The sequence below is a fragment of the Dromiciops gliroides genome, chromosome 3 (genome assembly GCF_019393635.1).
Source record: "Dromiciops gliroides isolate mDroGli1 chromosome 3, mDroGli1.pri, whole genome shotgun sequence".
Classification (NCBI taxonomy): domain Eukaryota; kingdom Metazoa; phylum Chordata; class Mammalia; order Microbiotheria; family Microbiotheriidae; genus Dromiciops; species Dromiciops gliroides.
In genome coordinates this window covers 593,974,335-593,993,714 of record NC_057863.1, presented here as the reverse complement: position 1 = coordinate 593,993,714, position 19,380 = coordinate 593,974,335, and the positions used below count along the sequence as shown (strand labels likewise).

The 19,380-nt window shown below is 43.2% G+C and overlaps 1 protein-coding gene across 1 annotated transcript in view; it reads right to left on the bottom strand.

The window, feature by feature from the left end:
* The window catches only part of LOC122749368 (bone morphogenetic protein 8B-like), a 49,993-nt gene that overhangs the window by 13,929 nt on the left and 16,684 nt on the right, over positions 1 to 19,380 (bottom strand). The window contains exons 2-3 of the mRNA XM_043995714.1: positions 7,721 to 7,913; positions 6,383 to 6,531 (exon numbers count right to left, since the gene is read on the bottom strand). Coding sequence (XP_043851649.1) covers positions 6,383 to 6,531; positions 7,721 to 7,913 — 342 coding nt within the window. The remainder of the gene's footprint in view (positions 1 to 6,382; positions 6,532 to 7,720; positions 7,914 to 19,380) is intronic.

Sequence of the window (19,380 nt, the reverse complement as noted above, 5' to 3'; positions counted from 1 at the left end):
CTGCCCCATTGCGCTACCTAGCTGCCCCAAGTGCTGATCATTTTAAGAAAAGTTCCATGTATACCTGTGCTTTCTAGTGTTTTTTGTTTTTTGAAACAGGAATGGGTGTTGTAGTTGGCTGAAAGCTTTTTCTGCCTCTATTGAAAAAAGCATATGAAATCATATGATTGTTGTTGTTTTTGTTTTTGGTGTAGTCAGTTATGTTTATAGTTTTCCTAATATTGAACCAGCCCCTACATTCCTGGTATAAAGCTAGCCTGGTCATAGTGTATGTGTGATCTTTGTGATATATTTTTGTAATCTCCTTGATAAATATTTTATTTAAAATTTTTGCATCAATATTCATTGAGGTCTATAGTTTTTCCCTTTGTTTTTGACTTTCCCTGGCTTGGTTAAGAAGACTATCTTTGCATCATAGAAGGAATCTAGTGAAACTCTTTACCTACTTTTTTCAAACACTTTATTGGAATTGGAATAAATCATTCTTTAAATGTTTGGTAGAACTCACTTATAAATCTATCTGGTCCTGGTTTTTCCCCCTCTTTGGGAGCTCATTTATGGCTTATTCAATTTCCTTTTCTAAGATAGGTTTATTTAAATATTCTATTTCCTGTTCTGTTAATCTGGGCAATGTACATTGTCCTAGATAGTCATCCATGTCATTTAGATCGCCAGTTTATTGGCATATAATTGGGCCAAATAGCTCCTAAAAATTGCTTTTATTTCCTCTTCATTGGTTATGAACTCAACTTTTTCAATTTTGATGCAGGTAATTTGGTTTTCTCCTTTTTTAAAAATCAAATTGGTCAATGGTTTATCTATTTTATTTTATTTTTTAAAAAACAGTTCTCAGCTTAAAAAAATTTTTCACTTTCATTGATCTCTCCTTTGACTTTAAGAATTTCTATTTGGTTGTTTAATTGGGTTTTTAAAATATGCTATTTTTCTAGTGGTTTTTAGTTTCATGGCCAATTCAATTATCTACTTTGTCCCAGTGTCCCCAGACCTCTGTGTCTCTCTTCCTAAGCTGCCCTGTATGGAAAAAATGACTCAGTGTGATTTGGATTCCCTGATCAAAATTTGGTTTGGTACATTTTCTAATTGCTGTGGAAAAAGTGCGCTGGGTGAACTGGGGAAAAATCTTCTCACTGTATCATCTTGACTCCACTCCAAGATTCATTCTTCTAATGTTTCAATTTCATTACATCACACTATGCTCTGCCAAAGTCTTTCACAATCTAACCTTATCCTTTCTATCCAATCTATACCCCAACATAGAATCATGGTGTCAGAACTGGGAGGGACCTTAGAAGACATCAAATCCAAACTATACCTAAGCAGGAAAACTTGGTCATCCAGTCTCCACTTGAAGACCTTCAGTGATGAGGAACTCACAATCATTTCTGGATGGCTCTTGATTAATCAAAAATTTTTTTCCATGTTATACTCTCTTTAACTTCTACTTATTGCTCCAAGTTCTGACCTTGGGGTCAAGATGAACAAGACTAGACTCTCTTCCATGTGACAGCCCTCCAAATACTTAAACAGCTGCCATGTTCTCCCAAGGCTATTCTATTGTAAGCTAAACATACCCAGTTTTCCAACTGGTTTCCAGTTTTCTTGTTATCCTTGTAATTTTCCTCTAAACCTGATCCATCTTGTTACTATCTCTTCTAAAATGTAGTGCCTCAAACTGGATACATTTCCACACATGGTCTTACCAAGGCAGACTGCTTGATTATCACCTCCTTTGTTCTTAACAATGAGTTTCTATGAATTCAGCTTAAGATCACATTAATGGCTCATGTTGACTTTACATCCCCCTAGGACTCAGATAATTTTTAAGTGGGTAGCTTGGTGGTAAAGTAGACAGAGTGCTGGACTTGGAACCAGGAAGACCTCAATTCAAATCCTGTCTTGGATATTTCCTAGCTGTATGACCCTGGGCAAGTCACTTACTTTCTCACTTCTCTCCTTTGTTTTCTCACCTGCAAATGGGGATAATAATAGTACCTGCTTTCCAGGGTTGTTAGGAGGATCAAGTGAGATGACACTTGTAAAAGTTATATAAAAGTCAGCTATTATTATTCATATGAATTTTCATGTAGCTATACCAAACCCAAGTGCTGACCTTTGCATCTATCCCTGGGAAATGCCAAGAATGAGCCCCATTTGCCAACAAGACTGATCTCCTTTGTGGTCTGTCATACATACCTTGTCAGTTCATGTCTCTGTAGCTTTGCTCTGTAGCTGTTCCTCCTTCAGTTGTTCCTCACCTCTTACCAGTTAAAGTCCAAACTCCTTAGCCTGGTATTCAAGGCTATTCAGAATTTGGGCCTAACCTCCTCTTCCAGTCTTATTTCCCACTCTTCTCCTATGGTTCTAGCCATACTAGATTACTGACTTTTCTCTAAACATGTCCTACATTTTCCCACCACTGTACTTGGATACACTGTCCCTTCTTACTCAAGATACCTCCACCCACATCTCTACCTAATGGTATAGTAGAAGGCACACAAGGTTTGGAGCCAGGAGTCTTGGGTTCAAATCCTAGCTCTAATGCTTAACTAGCTGTGAAGAAGTTATTCTGTAAGCTGCAGTTTCCTCATCTGTAAAATGGGGATGACATCATCTACAGTACTGACTTGACAGGATTTTGAGGAAAAGCGTCCACATGCTTTAAGTTATCACATTATTATTGTTGTTGTCACTAAACAATATCTACTATTGAAATAGCATTTTAAAGTTTATAAGTCCCACAGAAATGTAGCTCCAATGACATCTGTGTGGTCTAGCACAAGGCTGGATCCACAAAAGAAGTAAAATATATGAACCAGGGACACCAGGAGCTTGGTCCTGGCTCTGCTACTAACTCATGATGAGACTTTGGTTAAGTTTCTTTCTCTCACTGGGCCTCAATTTCCTCTTTTGTACAATGAAGGGGTAGGTCCTTTCCAGCTCCCAACATGCTATGCCATTCTAGTTACTATGAGTGAACAGAATAGTAAAGCAACAACAACAGTAGTAGTAATAAAAGTAGTAAAAGCTTCAAAGCTTGCAAATTGCTTTGTATACATTATCTCCCTTGATGGAGACTTGAGTGTTGGGGCATTCTAAAAGAGGATTTATTTTATGTGTGCTCCAAGTAGACCAAACTTATAAGAATGGAAAAATTGGGTTAATTTTCATCTCAGCTGAAAGAATAAGTACTTTAAGTCCACAAGATGTAGGTTCAAATTCTGACTTGGCCACTTATTAAATGGATGATCTCTGGGTTTCAGTTTATGAGACCACATTAATGGCTCATAGTGACCTTGCATTCCCCTAGGACTCTCACACACTATTCACCTAGATCAATGGTTCTCAAGCTTTTTGGTTTTAATTGACCTGCATGTTTATAATAGGGTTTGTTTTTCTCATGCTCTCCATTGGCAGGGGTGGTGGGGGGGATTGAAAGGGTTTCAAAAGATGCATCTTGTCTGATTAAAACAAATACAATATTTTAAAAATACTTAGGATATCCCAAAGACCTTTTGTTTATTAATATAAATATTTATCAGGGGGCAGCTAGGTGGTACAGTGGATAGAGCACTGGCCCTGGAGTCAGGAGTACCTGAGTTCAGATCCGACCTCAGACACTTAACACTTACTAGCTGTGTGATCCTGGGCAAGTCACTTAACCCCAACTGCCTCAACAAAAAAACAAAAAAACAAAAAAGGAAAAAATATAAATATTTTATCATATTAGAAAAGAAAGCATCTTAATAATATTATGATGATGAAAATAATTTTGACCTTACAAGCTCCACAATAGGCCTTATGGGTCCCCCAGTAGTCCCTGGACTATACCTGGAAAACTGCTGAGCTAGCTGATTATAGCCACCTGCTTCCACTGTGTCCCCTTCCAAACCACTCTTCACACCACTGCCCGAGTAATATTCCTAATGAACCTCTATGATCATCTCAACTCAGAAACCATCAGTGCCTCCCCACTGCTTAAGCAAAGAAATGCAAAGTTTTGATCCCAGTATTCAAGGTCTTCTACAAGCTGGCTTCTACTTACTGTTCTAGTTATATCTCATAATGTTGCTGCTACCTCTACTAATTTCTTTCTTTCTTTTTTCTTTCTTTCTTTCTTTCTTTCTTTCTTTCTTTCTTTCTTTCTTTCTTTCTTTCTTTCTTTCTTTCTTTCTTTCGTGGGGCAATGGGGGTTAAGTGACTTGCCCAGGGTCACACAGCTAGTATGTGTCAAGGGTCTCAGGATGGATTTAAACTCACGTCCTCCTGAATCCAGGGCTGGTGCTTAATACACTGTGCCACCTAGCTGCCCCCTAATAATTTATTTCTATAGAACTTTAACATCACTCTCCTTTTTTTAATTTTTATTTTTTAACAAAGCACTTTTCTGGTGACAATAGTTGGAGGTTGGCATTACAGGTATTATCTTCAGCTTAAAGATTTGGAAATTGAGACTCAAAAAGATGTCACGATTTGCCCATGGTCACACAACTAGCTGGTGTCAGAGTCAGGATTCCACCCTCCTGTCAAACTGAATCCTCCATCCCATGCTCCTGTATCCTTATCTCTGTTCACACCGGCTCCCTTCTCAGTTCTGCCTTCTGGTCTCTCTCTTCCTTCAAGGATCACAGGATCAGATTAGTCCAATCCCTTTATTTTACAGAGGAAACTGAGGCCCACAGAGGTTAAGTGACTCATCCAAGATCACACAATCAATATTCAAACCCACATCCTTTGATTTCTAAGTCACAGCGCCATGTGGACTCGGGCTCAATTGCAACCTGCCACTTCCTCCAGGAGTAGCCCTTAGAAGGACCATTTTAATCACAAATCCCCACTACAGTGTCCCCAACAAGTGGCCATTCAGCCTCTGCCTGAACATCTCAAGTGAGAGAGAAGCCACTACTTTTGGACAACTCTTATTCCCCTTGGAATAGTTATTCATGTCCCTCCCCCCATACTGACTAAGCTCCCTGAAGGCTGCCCGCCATATGCACTTTGCATTTCCAGTGCCTAGAACAGTTTTTTTCACACACTGGATGGTTAATAGAAACTTGCTGAATTGAGTTCAATTAAGGCAAAGCTGTTTCATCCCCTTGCTGGCTGGTGCTTAGTTTAAGCCAGCTCAGCATTTCCAGGGATTCAGAAGTGGCCTGGGACATCTCCCAAACCTGTCTAGGAGCAGCCAAGCTAGAGTGGACCTCAGCTGGTTGGCGAACACAGCTGGAGCAAAAAGTATCATTGGTCACTAGCTCTAAGCTTGGTTTCTGACCTTTGAGCCACCTTTTTAAAAGATCAATCATAAGAGACCAAGGCCTTCAGGCCTTTCCACACTGGCAAGGGAGGCCAATTCCAGTTACAGTCTGGGAACAAGAGCTACCTTTCTGACAGGTGCAGCAGAGACTCCACCCTGAATTCTCAGTCATCTTTCCTGGACTGGGCAGTTCAATTCACCCGAGTTTGTGGGCCTGCTTCATGGTGCACAGAACTGCTCCTAAGCACATCCCGGGCAAGCTGATGCAATGGAAAGAACCTTAGATCTGGGAGCCAGAAGGGCAGAGTTCAAGCTGTGATTCTGTCATTCTTTCTGTGTGATCTTGGGCAAATCCCTTTCCATCTCTGGGTTTCAGTTTTCTTACTTCTAAGATGAAGGCATTGGATCAGAAGGTCTCTCTACAAGGGAACTTCCCACTCTGAAATTCTGTGGTTTTATTGTGATGGTGCTAGAGTAGATAGAGAGGTGGCCTCAGAGCCAGGGAGACAGGGGTTCAGGTCTCACCTTTGGCCAATATTGGTCAACTCTTTGACTAGGTTTCAGCAGAGATGCCAATCTACATTGGTGGAAGGGGTTCCCTCACCTGGGAGTTTCCTATAAGAATGAAATCACAGACCCATTCCCCATCCCCTATGATAATTGGAAGAGTTTCTGAGGTTTGAATTACCTGACTCCCACCCCTCCCCCCATTGCTTTCACAGAGCCAGTGTACAAAGTCTCCAGGGCAGAGGGCTATTCTATATCTTTATATACTATATATATGCACACTATATTCTTTCTATCAATATATCTACCTACCATCTATCCATCCATCTATCATCAACCTATTTATCTATTATCTATCTATCTATCTATCTATCTATCTATCTATCTATCTATCTATCTATCTATCTATCTATCTATCATCTATCTTCATTCCTTTGGGATGAGCTGGGTGAGGAGCTTTCTGAAAAGTCCCAACCCAAGCTGCAAATATACTAATGTCCCTGGTCCCCCATGTAGAGGGTCCAGAGCCCAGTACATATTCTTATTCCAGGTGGCCATCTCCAAAGCAAACCGTTCAGATGGGCAGCCTGATACAAGTCTTACCGTCCTCAGCTTCCACGTAAAGACGAAGTCCAAGATGACTTTTGCGATTTAATAACCAGTGATTACTGGCAGCTGTGACATCAAAAACCAGCCAGCCCTCATCCCCAGCCTCGAGAGTCTGCAGGTCTAATAAGAATAAGTCGGATTCCCTGTGGAAATAGAAGAAAACTGGCTAGGTCAGATCAAAGGTGACCGTAGCTACCTGTCTGGGTATCAGGACCATGGAGAGTCCAAACTCTGTGCCCATTTCCCAACGCTGAAAAATGTGGAAAGATTCCCTCAAGCTGGTCTTTATTTTGTCTGGGAAATTTCTTTACTTCCGAGAGGATGACGTGCTTTCAAATACCAGAGCGCCCACTCTAGCATTTTAAAACCACCCTTCATCCATCCCTACAAGGTCTTTTTTTTTAAGTGACTATGCTGACTTTCTCCTGCAATGTCAGCATGGTGGGCCAAGGGCTGGACTTGGAGACAGGATGACCTGGCTTTACACCCTGCCCCCTGAAATACACTAGCTAGGTGACCCTGGGAAAGTCACTTCATCCCAATGGGCTTCAGTTCCTCCTCTTTAAAATGGGGATTATAAAACACCTCACAGGGTTGTAGGAGGCTCACTTGAGATAACTTATGAAAAGTATGGGATAAACCTTAAGGCACTGTATAAATCAATGCCTATTACTATAAGTATCTCAGAGGCATAGTGGATAGAATGCTGGGCTAGAGTCAGTTAGACCTGAGTTCAAATCTGGCCTCAGACACTAGCTGTGTGATCCTGAGCAAGTCAATTAATAACCTCCATGTGCCCCAGTTTCCTCACTTGTAGAATGGGGATGATAATATTACCTACTTCACGAGGTTGTTGTGAGGATCAAATGAGATAACATTTGTAAAATGCACTTAGCTAGTGCCTGGTATGTAGTAGGCACTGTTTAAATGCATATTCCCTTCTCCTCTTCCCTATTATTGTTGCTGTTGTTACCTCACTGTGTTGTGGGTGCACTGGTGGGTTCTGGGAAGCCATGCCATGCCATGCCAGCAGAATGGTATCAATGTGGCACTTGAAGGATGACAACCTGTTTTATGTACGCTCTCTGACACATTTGGCAAACAGTTGCCCTACTGCTGCTTGAAGCCCTCCAAAGTGGAGGAGGGCCGAAGGGATGGGGCCCCACAATGTTGAGGCAGCCCATCCCACCTTTCATTACTAGGACGTTTTCCCCAACATCAAGCCTCGACTGGCCTCTCTGCAGCTCCCGTTCTGCCCTCTGTGGCCAGACAAAACAAATGTCATCCCTCCTGGTGGAAATAAAAGCTCCCTTTGGTGTCCAGGGTCTGTACCTGTTCGATTGCTCAGTGACAATCTCATATATGCTGATGTGGAGGGTCTTGTTGAGGTGTCGAGTGAAACTTCTCATTTTATAGATGCGAAACTCAGCGGCTGTGACACATTCCCCGGATGGAATCTGGGTCAGGTCAAATCGAAACTCTTTCCAGTAGGGCTCCTGGTAGAATAAATCCCGGTCATGCTCAACTGGAAAAGAAAATTGCGGATGCAATGTTGATGCAAAAGACCATGCTCCAACCATGGCTCCCTACTGCCTATAGGGCCAAGGCTGAGCTCTTCTGCCAGGCATTCAAGGCTCTCAGTGATCTCAGCCAGTGCATCTTTACACCATTGCCCTTCTTCACATGAACCATGAGCCAGCTCAGCTGGAAGACTAGCCTCTGTCCCTTGCACCAACCCTCTGCCATTATGTTTTTGCTTATGCTGTGCCCTCTGCCAGAAATGCCCTCACATTACCCACTCCCCCTTCACCTGTTGAAATCCTAAGCATATTTTAAGGTTTACACAGTTCAAACCCCCGACTCCTCTAGGAAGCCTCTGTCAATCTTGACAAGTAAGGACCCTCCTTCCATCCAGACTACACTTTCGTACCTGGTTTATGCACTTATCAGGTAGCATTCCCTGTTATGGACGTTGGTGCAAGTGTCATATCCCTCACTAGATTTTTTAGAGGAGCTAGTGGAGAGAGCTCAGGGTCTGGAGTCAGGAAGACTTGAATTGAAATCCATCCTCAGACACTTACAAGCTTTGTGACCCTGGGCAAGTCACTGAAACTCTGTCTGCCTCAATTTTCTCAATTGTACAATGGGGCTAATAACAGCACCTACCTCTCAGGCTTGTTTCAAATGAAATAATATTTGCAAAGCACTTAGCATAGTGCCTGGCACATAGTAGGTCCTTAACAAATGCTTATTTCCCCCTCACCATTGTATCTCCCCAGTCTTGCATTTATAGTTGGCATTTAATAAATTTGTTACATTGAAGTTAATAATAATAGCTAGCATTTGTATTGCATTTTAAGGTTTGCAAAGCACTTCACACCTGTTATCTCATTTGATTCTCACAACAGCCCTTCGAGGTAGGTGTTATTATAACCCCAAAAATGAGAAAACTGAGTCAGAGAGATTAAATGAATCATCCATTGTCACATACCTCTTAAGTAACCCAGGTAAGATTCAAATTCTGATCTTCCTGGCTTCAAGTCCAACACTTTCTCTGCTTTAGCTAATGAAACTGGCAAAGGAGAGTTGGTGAGTATGAGTTAGGTCATTTTCTATATTCTTCCCCCTAATCTTGTATGTATCTCAAGATCCTGTCCTAGGCCAGCTCTTCTCTCTATACTGGCTCCCTTGGTGACATCTTCTGCTTCTTTGGGTTCAGTTATCACCTTTACTCAGATGACTGACCCCCAGATGCATACAGTCAGCCCTAGTCTCTCTCCTGAGTTCCAGGCCCACATCACCTGCTGCCTACTGGATATCTCCACCTAGATGTCCCATGGGCATCTGAAATTAAACGTGTCCAAAATGGAAGTTGTGATCTTCCCTCCTAAATTCACCTATTTTCTGCCAATGGTACCACCATCTTCCCAATCACCCACATTCATAACCTCAAGATCATTCTCTTCTTCATCTCCCATATCCAATCAGCTACAGAATCTTGTCTTTTTATCTCCACAACAATCTCCCTGCCTTTGTCCCTTCACTTCGTTCACATGGCTACCACTGCCAACCCCATTTACTCTAACCACAACTCACCAACCACGCCACCTTCTGATTTTCATTCTTATCACATTTTCCTTCTCTAGAAAGGGGACCTGAAACCACGATGCTGGAGGCGTCGTTTTGCCGCTGGGGCAAAGTTAATGCAATCTGAGTTGGGACTCAAACATCAGAACTCTCTCTTCTGTGACACTTCTCTTGTACTCAGCAAAGAGCCTGATAAATGCACACAAGAAGCAGATTAATTCACAGAAGACAGCTTAAAAACCTCTGGGACTGGAACTTCCATTTGAATAAATGACAAAACTCAAACCAAAATAATGAATGTCAGTGGATAAATCTGGACATCAGGAGCTCCGAGGTGGCATTTTTAAAGGAGTCCCAGAGTCCCTGACATCACAGTGCTAGGCAGCTGCCCAAACTACAAATAAATGAGATAAGAGTTGTAAAGCGCTTGGCACGATGTCTGGCACATAGTAGGAACTTAATAAATGCTCATTCTCTCCTTCCCCCTCCCCCAAATGAGCTGTCTGTTTAACCTATACATATATTGTTAGACTTCCATTCTGGAAACCAGCAGTAAACAGCCCTCTCTCCATGGGCAGATGAAAGCAGAACCTAAGATATTTATCTAAATCTGTCTGGATAAAGCAATGAGATGAGATAAGGCTGAAGCTGAATGCCGCAGGACTGTAAACTAGAAAGGCCCTTAGAGACACCCTCCCCCATTTTATTTGACACATGGGGAAATCTGAACCCAAAGAAGTTGTAACTTCTTTGGTTGGTTTGTTTTTTTTTTTCAATTAGCAAGTATCTATTTCTTACATGACTTTAAAAAAAAGAAAAAGAAACCCTTGTGACAAACATGCATAATAAAAAAATGTGAATGGCCAGCATTTACATAGTCTTTTTTTTTTTTTTTTGCGGGACAATGGGGTTAAGTGACTTGTCCAGGGTCACACAGCTAGTAAGTGGCTGAGGCTGGATTTGAACTCAGGTACTCCTGAATCCAGGGCCGGTGTTTTATCCACTGGACCACCTAGCTGCCCCTTACATAGTCTTTTTTTTTTTTTTGCTTGTTTGTTTTTTGGGGTTTTTTTAAGTGAGGCAATTGGGGTTAAGTGACTTGCCCTGGGTCACACAGCTAGTAAGTGTTAAGTGTCTGAGGCCAGATTTGAACTCAGGTCCTCCTGACTCCAGAGCCGGTGCTCTATCCATTGCGCCACCTAGCTGCCCCTTACATAGTCTTTTAAGATTTGAAAATCCCTTCTTCTTTGTTGGTCCATTGGATGGCCCAATGGCTCTCATTGCCCAAGTCCAAGAGCATCTGGCTTCTTCCAGCACCTCTCTGGCAGGAAATGGCAGGGAGAGGCTTCATCATACTGTTAGGTGACTTGTTCAAGGTCACGGAACAAGTTAATGACAGACCCAGGATTCAAACTCCCTACTATCTCTAAATCCCCCAAATCTTCTAAATCCTGGGGCTCTTTTTCCCATAATGAGAAGAAGCCTGACCCTGGCAGGACTAGTCAAACAACCCTGAGCAAGTCACTTCCCCCAGAAGCCTCCGTTTCCTCATTCTGTTCGGCTAATATTTAAGTTCCAACTACCGGACACATGCCCTTGGGAGCTTCCAGTCTCTTGAGAATCTTAGTCCCAGGAGTCCCTTCCTCCCTCCTAGTGGGAGTGAGGATAAGAAGAAATACCAAAAGACAAATTATAGGAGGATAATATAAAGGACAGGATAATAGAGTTAGAGCTGGAAGGGTCATTGAGTCTGACTCCTTTATTTACAGATAAGGAAACTGAGGCACAGAAAAGTCAAGTGACATACACAAAGTCACACTGCTAGTAAATGTCCAAGACAGGATTTGAACTAAGAAATTCCTGATTCCAAGCCTAATGCTTTCTCTATGACTATCTAAATCCACGTATGACTCTTCTAATCTGCAGTCTTGCATCTCTAACTGTCTCTTGGACATCCTAAATTCAACATGGTTATTATCTTTTCCCCTTTTCCTATCTTCTCTATTACTTTCACCATTCTCTCAGGTTCCCACAACCTAAGCATCCCCCTTGATTCCTACCTCCCTCTCATCCACATGGCCAGTCTGTGGCCAAGTCCTGTGGTTTCTACCTCAGTTGAATCTCTACATGCTCCCTTCTCTCCTTGGACACAGCTACCACTTTGATCCAGGCCTTCATCACTTCCCAGGTGGACTATACTGTGCTATGGGCTGGTGGGTCTGCCTGCCCCAAGTGTCTCCCCACTGTGCTCCATCCCCCACTCAGTCTCCAAAGTGATCTTCCCAAAGCAAAGTCTGATTGCCCCCTCCTCAATCTACTCTAGCATCTCCCCACCGTCCCAGGGATCAAATAGAAAATCTGTTTTGCTTTCAGCAGTCATTCTTTCTCTTGGCTCTGGGCATTTTCTCTGCCTGGTCCCAATGCCTGAAACTCTCCCTCCTCATCTCCACTTCCTGGCTTCTTTCCAGTCCCACCTTTCCATAAGAAGCCTTTCCTGATCCCCCTTAATGTGAGTGCCTTCCTTCAGCTAATTACCTCCAATTTATCCTGTATATTTCTTGTTTGTGGGTCATCTCTCCCATTAAACTTTGAATTTCTTTCTTTCTTTTTTTCCCCCCATTAAACTTTGAACTCCTTGAGAGTGGAGGCTATTTTTGTTCTGCTTTGTGTCACCAGTGATTAGCATAGTGCTTGGCACATGGTAGGCACAGTGATTTAGCACACAGTAGTAGCTTGTTGAATTGACTTGACAGATCATGACCATCTGAGCTCTCCCCTCCACTGGCCAGGGTGGGCTCCTCAGTTTCAGGAACTCTGGGAGCACTACAAACCAAATGCTTCCCAACAGGGTGTGATTGGGACAGTGCATCCCTGAAACCCAACACTGAGATTTAATTAGGAGCCTGTGTGTCTTTAAAAAAAAAAAAATGGCCACCGCATCCCTCTGGCCCTAGGGCTCACTCACCACAAACCCATTTTTAAAAAAGCCTCAGGTTGGCTGGCTGGGGGCGGATGCGGGGAGCACTTCCTGCCCTAGCGGTGTGGGCCTGGCACTCCAGCTGGACAGCTGGGCTGGGGGAGGATGGGACAGGATGCTGGAGGGGGAGCGTTGTGGGGGACTGATATTTTCATCTCTCCATGTGACAGAGAAAAAACAACTCACTCTAGTGACATCTGTAGCTGCAAACCCCTTAGCTGGCCTTGGCTTTTAGGGGGCCCCCTACTCACCCGGATCTCCCAGGTCAGGGAGGCAGTTACAAAGTGAGAGTAGCCAAGGCAGCCACAGAACTTCTGGCTCCCTAGCCCAGAGTGGAAAGGGACACTCACAGAAAGCCTCCTGTGGCATAAGTACCGTGGTACCAGCTGAAGGGATGGGGCCCCACAAAGCCCTTTGCTGAGTTCTGGGTATTGGGCCCAGTCTGGAGTAGACACAGTGCCCGGGTCACTGATGGAGGAGGTGAGGCTTGTGTGCTTGAGATTTCCAGGGGGAACCATTACTTTGGCCTCCTGAAGTCTTTCTTAAGGCACAGAATGTCAGAGTTCAGAGGGACCTTAGGCTATCTTTTTTTTTTTTCAGGGCAATGAGAATTAAGTGACTTGCCCAAGTTCACACAGCTATTGTCAAGTGTCTAAGGTCGGATTTGAACTCAGGTCCTCCTGAATCCAGGGCTGGTGCTTTATCCACTGTGCCACCTAGCTGTCCCCTTAGGTTATCTCTTATCATGGCCAGAAGGAGCCTCAAAGCTGGAAGAAAACTTAAAATAAAATGTCAGGGCCCAGAGAGACCTTAGAACATAGGTTGGGTGTACTCTACAATTAGGTGGTGTAGTGGCTAGGGCACCAGCCCTGGAGTCAGGAGGAGCTGAGTTCAAATCTAGGCTCAGACACTCACTAGCTGTGTGACCCTGGGCAATTCCCTTAATCCTGATTACCTCTCTGCCTCCTGCCCTCCTCCCCCCTCCCAAAAAAAAAAAAAAAAAAAAAAAAGAACACAGAATATCACAGCTGGAAGGGGCTTTGGAACTCAGAATGTCAAAGCTGGAAAGGCCTTTTAGAAGCCATTTGTTTAATCCAAACCTCCACCTCCCCCACAAGGGGAAATGACCTACCCAAGGTCACACAGTTAGTAAATAGAAGACCCTGGACTTAAACATCTGACTCTAGAACCAGTGCTCTTTCCCTGATTCCCTGGGGCCTCTTCCATGCAACTCTGTAGTCCTGATAAATTTCCTGGGGATTCCAGGACAGGAAATTTTTTTGTGCTGTTCCCAAAACTGGGACATCTGTCAGGGAAACACTCATCTGTCTCTGAAGCAAGCTTAGTGTTACAGAATCAAGCCTGGGGCGTGGGAAGTGATACTGGAGCTGGGACACAAAGGTCTGTGGCTCTTTTCATAACTTTTCCAGATTAGGAAAAATCTTTATATTAAAAAAATGACAACAACAATAAACAACAAACTTTTTCCACGGCACTATCCAGTTTATAAAAGGTCTTGCATGCATTGTCTCATTCAGTCTTGACTCATTGGTCTCGAAGGTTGTGCAAGTACAATTATTCCATTTCTAGAGTGCCCCTCCCCCATTTACAAATGAAGAAACTGAGGCAGAAGGGAATCTACTTGCCTGTGGTCACACAAAACTCAAGGGGAAACACTTTATGTTAAAATGGCATTTTCTTCTGTGTGTTAAATTGTCAGGTAGAGGTAACCAAGCTAGGGCAAGTCCACCCATTTGTGCTAAGGAGATTGATAGCTTGCTTGTTGGAAAGGCAGCATGGGAGTGGAGGGGAGACCTGGGTTCAAGTAATATGAATGATCACAAGCAAGCCTCGTAGCGTCCATTTCCTCATCAGTCTGACTGATTCCATGCCTGGGATTCTCTTCCTTCTCATCGCTGTATCTTGAAGATCCCTTCATGGCTCAGCTAAAGGGCTGCTTCCTATGGAAGACCTTCCTCATCCATCACCTTCCCACCCCGAAAAAATTACTTTGTGATTTTTGGAGTACATATTTTGTATTGATTTGTCTGCTTATATATTGCACCAATGGAATATAAGCTCCTTGTTGGCAGGGGCTAGCTCCTTTTTGAATCTGTATCCTCAAGCCTACGACAGTGGTACCTGGTATACAGTAGGAGCTTACTAAATGCTTGTTGTTTAAATGTATAGGGATATTTTGGTAAGTAAGCTACATAAACCCACAAGAAATGTCTATGGATTTTCACAGCCCCTCTGAGCATAGCAGAGAGGGACCAGGGTCCCTCAGGGGGCCTTCCCCAGGTCCCTGACAAAGCACGTGTAAAAAAATCAGCAGGTGGTGGATGAGGGTTATTGTATTCATGGGGAGTCTGGGCTAAGCCCCTCAATTCCCAGTCCCCCCTCCCCCCACCTCTTTCTGCCTTTCTTCAATGATGAGAAACTGGAGCTGTCTTTGAAGGGCTCAGATTTAAAGAATGTTAGAGCTGGAAGTGATCTTAGAGATAGACTATCTAGCTGACGGTTTAGAACCCTCTTTGTGCCAATGAGCCCTCGGGCTGACTAGTGAAGCCCACGGGACCCTTCTCCGAATCATGTTTTTAAATGCATAAAGTCAAATATTCAGAATTATAAAGGGAAACAAATGTATTGATATGCATTTATCGTGTGTGTGTGTGTGTGTGTGTGTGTGTGTGTGTGTGTGTGTGTGTGTGTGTGTGTGTGTGTGTGAAAGTAAGTTCACAGATCCCAGGTGATAAAGTTCCAGTCTGATCCAAGCCAGCTTTTTACAAAGGAGGGAACCAGCATCTCAGTTCCCTTTGGGTTTGAGTCCATATCAAATAAAGATCAATGGAAAGAACTGGGGACCCTTAGCCTCAGAAAAAAGAAGACTCATCTTTGCTGGTTTTTCATAGATGTTATATTCATTAACTGTGGGTAACCCCCAAGGCTCTCTCTGGGGCTTCCTCTCCTTTTCTTTTTAGGTTATCTCACTTAGTGATCTCATCAATTTCCATGAGTTCAATCATGTCCTTTTATTTATTTTATTTTTGCTATGTTATAGATATCTCCACTCCAAATGTTCATGTGGACATTTGCGCCCTACCTGTCATAAAGTATTCCAAGCTTGTATTGGTTTGATCAGCCATAGTTGGATACAGTATGGTGTGATTACAATATGGTGAAATCATTTTGGTCCTTTTTGAGAATGAAGAACAACAACCAACCAATTATCTCCTTTATGTAGATGATTCTCATATATATATAAATATATATGTGTGTGTGCATATATGTATATATATGAATACATATACAAACACATGTATACATACACATATATACACTACACACATATATCTATCTTTTTCACTCTCTCTATATGTTTATATCTTTCTATCCTCTCTCCCATCCATCTATTGAACCATTGATCCATCCATCCATCCATACATCCATCCATCCATCCATCCATCCATCATCATCTATCAATCTACCTACCTACTTAACTGTCTATCCATCTATCAACCCACCAACCCCATCTATCTATCTATCTACTATCTATCTATCTATCTATCTATCTATCTATCTATCTATCTATCTATCTATCTATCTATCATCTCTCTCCAGAGCTAGTCAGTTGCACAGTACTAATTGCTTTTTAGACATCTCAAACTGGAGGACCTGCAGACACCTCAAATGTAACGTGTCCAAAACAGTACTTATGTCCTCAGTTATTTAAATGTTGTCTCCTTTATCAGTATGTGAAGTTTTTAAGGGCAGAGCTCTCCCCACCCATCTTTCTTTGTATCCTCAGAGCCTAACAAAGTTCTTGGCACACAGTAGGTGCTTAATAAACATCTATTGACTGACTGACACAACAACTGTCTTCAAGTATCTGAATGGGTGTTAAGCTGCAGAAGGGTTAGACTTGTTCTACTTGGCCCTAGAAGAAAGGACTATATGTTGTTGCTATTGTTGTTTGTCCTTTGTTTTCAAAAAAGGCCAGTGACATCATGGGGTGATGTCTTGACTTGTGAGTAAATTGAACTGAAGTGAGGCAGAGCTGTGCACAGTCATCAGCCTCCTCCTCTCTTCAGGGTCATCAGAGTCTAGTGGCAGGACAAAAGTCAGGATGACTGGCCATGGCCCAGGACCCATTGGATGACCTCAGTGTCTTTGATGTCTGACCAAGCTCTAAGCATTCCACAGCGCCTTCCTTCATGGCAACTGGAACAAATTGTTCTCATCTGCCCATTCCATGGGAGAAGTCTTCACATGCTTGGGGTAGACATCCCCCTAACTCACCAATGGTTTGAAGCATGTTGGCTACCCTCAACCTGCTTTAGCCCATCTGCTGGGATATCTACTGGGCTGTGGCTGCTACACATGCTACAGCTTATTGGAACTACAGGTGAGAGCCAGGTAGACACCAAAGGTGGATGAGAAGCCCCACAAAGGACTTGGCAGCTCTCACATCAGAGGTGCTAGTCCTCCCTGAAAATTCCAGATACTCCATGTATGTAATGGGTAGAAGGTGCAGCAAGGCTACTCTGCCAAAGCTTGCTGGACTGACACAAGAGGCAGTGGGTTCCCCCTTCCCCCCACTAAAGGTCTTAAGGCAAAGGCTAGGTGACCACTCATTAGGTATGTTGTGAGAGGGATTCTTGGGTCTAGGTTAGATGAGATGACTTCTGAAGGTCCTTCCAACTCAGAGAGTCTGATGTTATCCCAAGTCCCAAAGTCTACTGGTACAGGACTCGCTCCTTATTGGTGGAGATGAATGCCCCACAATTGGGCGAGGGGTGAAGTGGAGTGAGAGCTGGAGAGGAAAGAGGCTTGATTTCTTCAAACTCTAGAATCTCTTCAGAATTCTCTTCAAGCCCTTTGGGTCCTACAGTTGCTTTTGGAGCTTCTGGCTTCCAGCGTCAAGAGTGAAGATGGAAGACACCAACCCCACTTTTTCAGATTGCAAAAGGAAAAGACTCTGGGAAGAAACTGGCTTGGGGAAAGCTGCTAATCTCTACAATCCTTGTTCTCATCTTGTTGCACTAGAGATTTTGGGGAACTTCCCCTTGAGCAAGATCTAGGTCTGTCTGTCTGTCTGTCTCTTCCTCTCTCTGCTAAATTGAGTTTATCTTGATCCAATGGGAGAGTTCCTTTATTCACTATTGTCCGGCATATATTTGCCTATGTATGTATTCTTTCTCTGATTTCTGCTTTGCTATTGTTTTGGATAAAGGGGTTTCTTCACTGCTTACTATGTGTATTCATTGTGAAAGTGGTATTTGGTGAGGAGAAAGGGGTCCAGTCTTGCATAAAGCTTGGATCCTCCTTTATCCATTAAGAAATGGTGATTAGAAATTTAGCTTGAACCTGAAGACCACATTCCCTAAACTAATAATGTTTAAGGGAGCAGATAGATAAAATTGTAGCCTGGTATCCCCTCTGTCTATGTAGAGCAGAGAGGCCAAGGTTTTGGTCCCAACCTCTTGCCTCCCCTCCTGGCAAGAATAAAACTCTCCCTTGGAGGTGGCAGGGGTAAGAGGCTAGAGATGTCTGCTCTGCCTCCCTTTGAGCTATATGCAGCGACACCCCCGTGCTACATGTGAAGGAATAACTCCTCGAGGAGGGAGATCAGAGTAAATACCAAGTAAACAGTTATAGCTGTTCTGGGCTCTCCTAGGTGGTCATCTTTAGCTGAATGCTAATGCCCCTTGGTTAGGGGTCATCCCCACAGTTTGGCGAGCCACCCAATTAACTCTCTCCATATTAAATTTGGCCCCTACACCAGGGAACTCACCACATCACAAGGCAGCCACTGAGGCAGAAAAGCATGGGATGTGTTTCCAAGACAGTGTGGTCATTCACATCAGTTCCTTTACCCAGTAATATTTGATCTATATGATATGCTTTGCAATGGAGAGTAATTATTTTGTCTAGTCCCACTCCCTCATTTTACAGGGAAGGAAACTGAGACCAAGGGAGGGGAAGTGACCTAAGGTCACACAGCTCACTAGTGTCAGAGACAGGATTAGAACCCAGGGCTCTTGCCTCCTTAGTCCAGTGTTCTTATTTATTTATAATACAACTAGATCTCCTTTCTTTAAGGTGATTTTCTGTCTTTGAATCGTTAACAGGGCCTACTGGCTTTTAATTTCCATGATTATCTTAAACTAATGAGGTATTATCTTGTCAAAACAGGGAAAACCCAGCTGGTTCATCTTAGTTGTTCTATCTCTGGGTATCATGATAACCATGAACAAATGAGAAAAATGTGATAGGGATTCCCTTGGTACACATTTTATGGTACATCCGACTACCATTCTGGTGTCCTGTTCTTTGTTTTCCCTCCTTCACATCAGCATGGCAAATTAAATAGAGGGAAGGGAAAGGATCGAGCGTTTATTAAGCACCCACTGTATACCACACACTGTGCTAAGCACCTTGCAAATATCCTATCTTATATACAGTTGTGGATTGGAAAGAGCCGGGAGTTTGGATTCAGGAAACCCAAGTTCTAGTCCTGGCTCTGACATGTTGCTAGCTGGGGGACATTGGACAAGTCCCTTGACATCTCTGAGCCTCTGTCCCCTTTAGTGTAAAATGGGGGTAATTTTCCCTGTTCTCCCTCCCAGGCCTCCTGTGCAGATTAAATGTGCTAATATATGTACCTGTGAACCATGGGAGGCTATTACTCAAAAGAGGGCCTCCCCCACCCACCAAGAAGCCAAATGTTAATCTTGATTAATGTTGGTGGCTTTCGATATCCTGACAGTAACTCTGTATTAGAAGCTGATGAAAGATTTCCTTGGAGTGGAAGAAAGGAGCAGCCCCACCATTATGGAATCACAAAAGGGCATATGCCCAAGGGAGAGGCTGTCTCTTCATTTTACAGATGAGAAAACTGAGGCTAAGAGGGGGAAGAGCTCGAGTT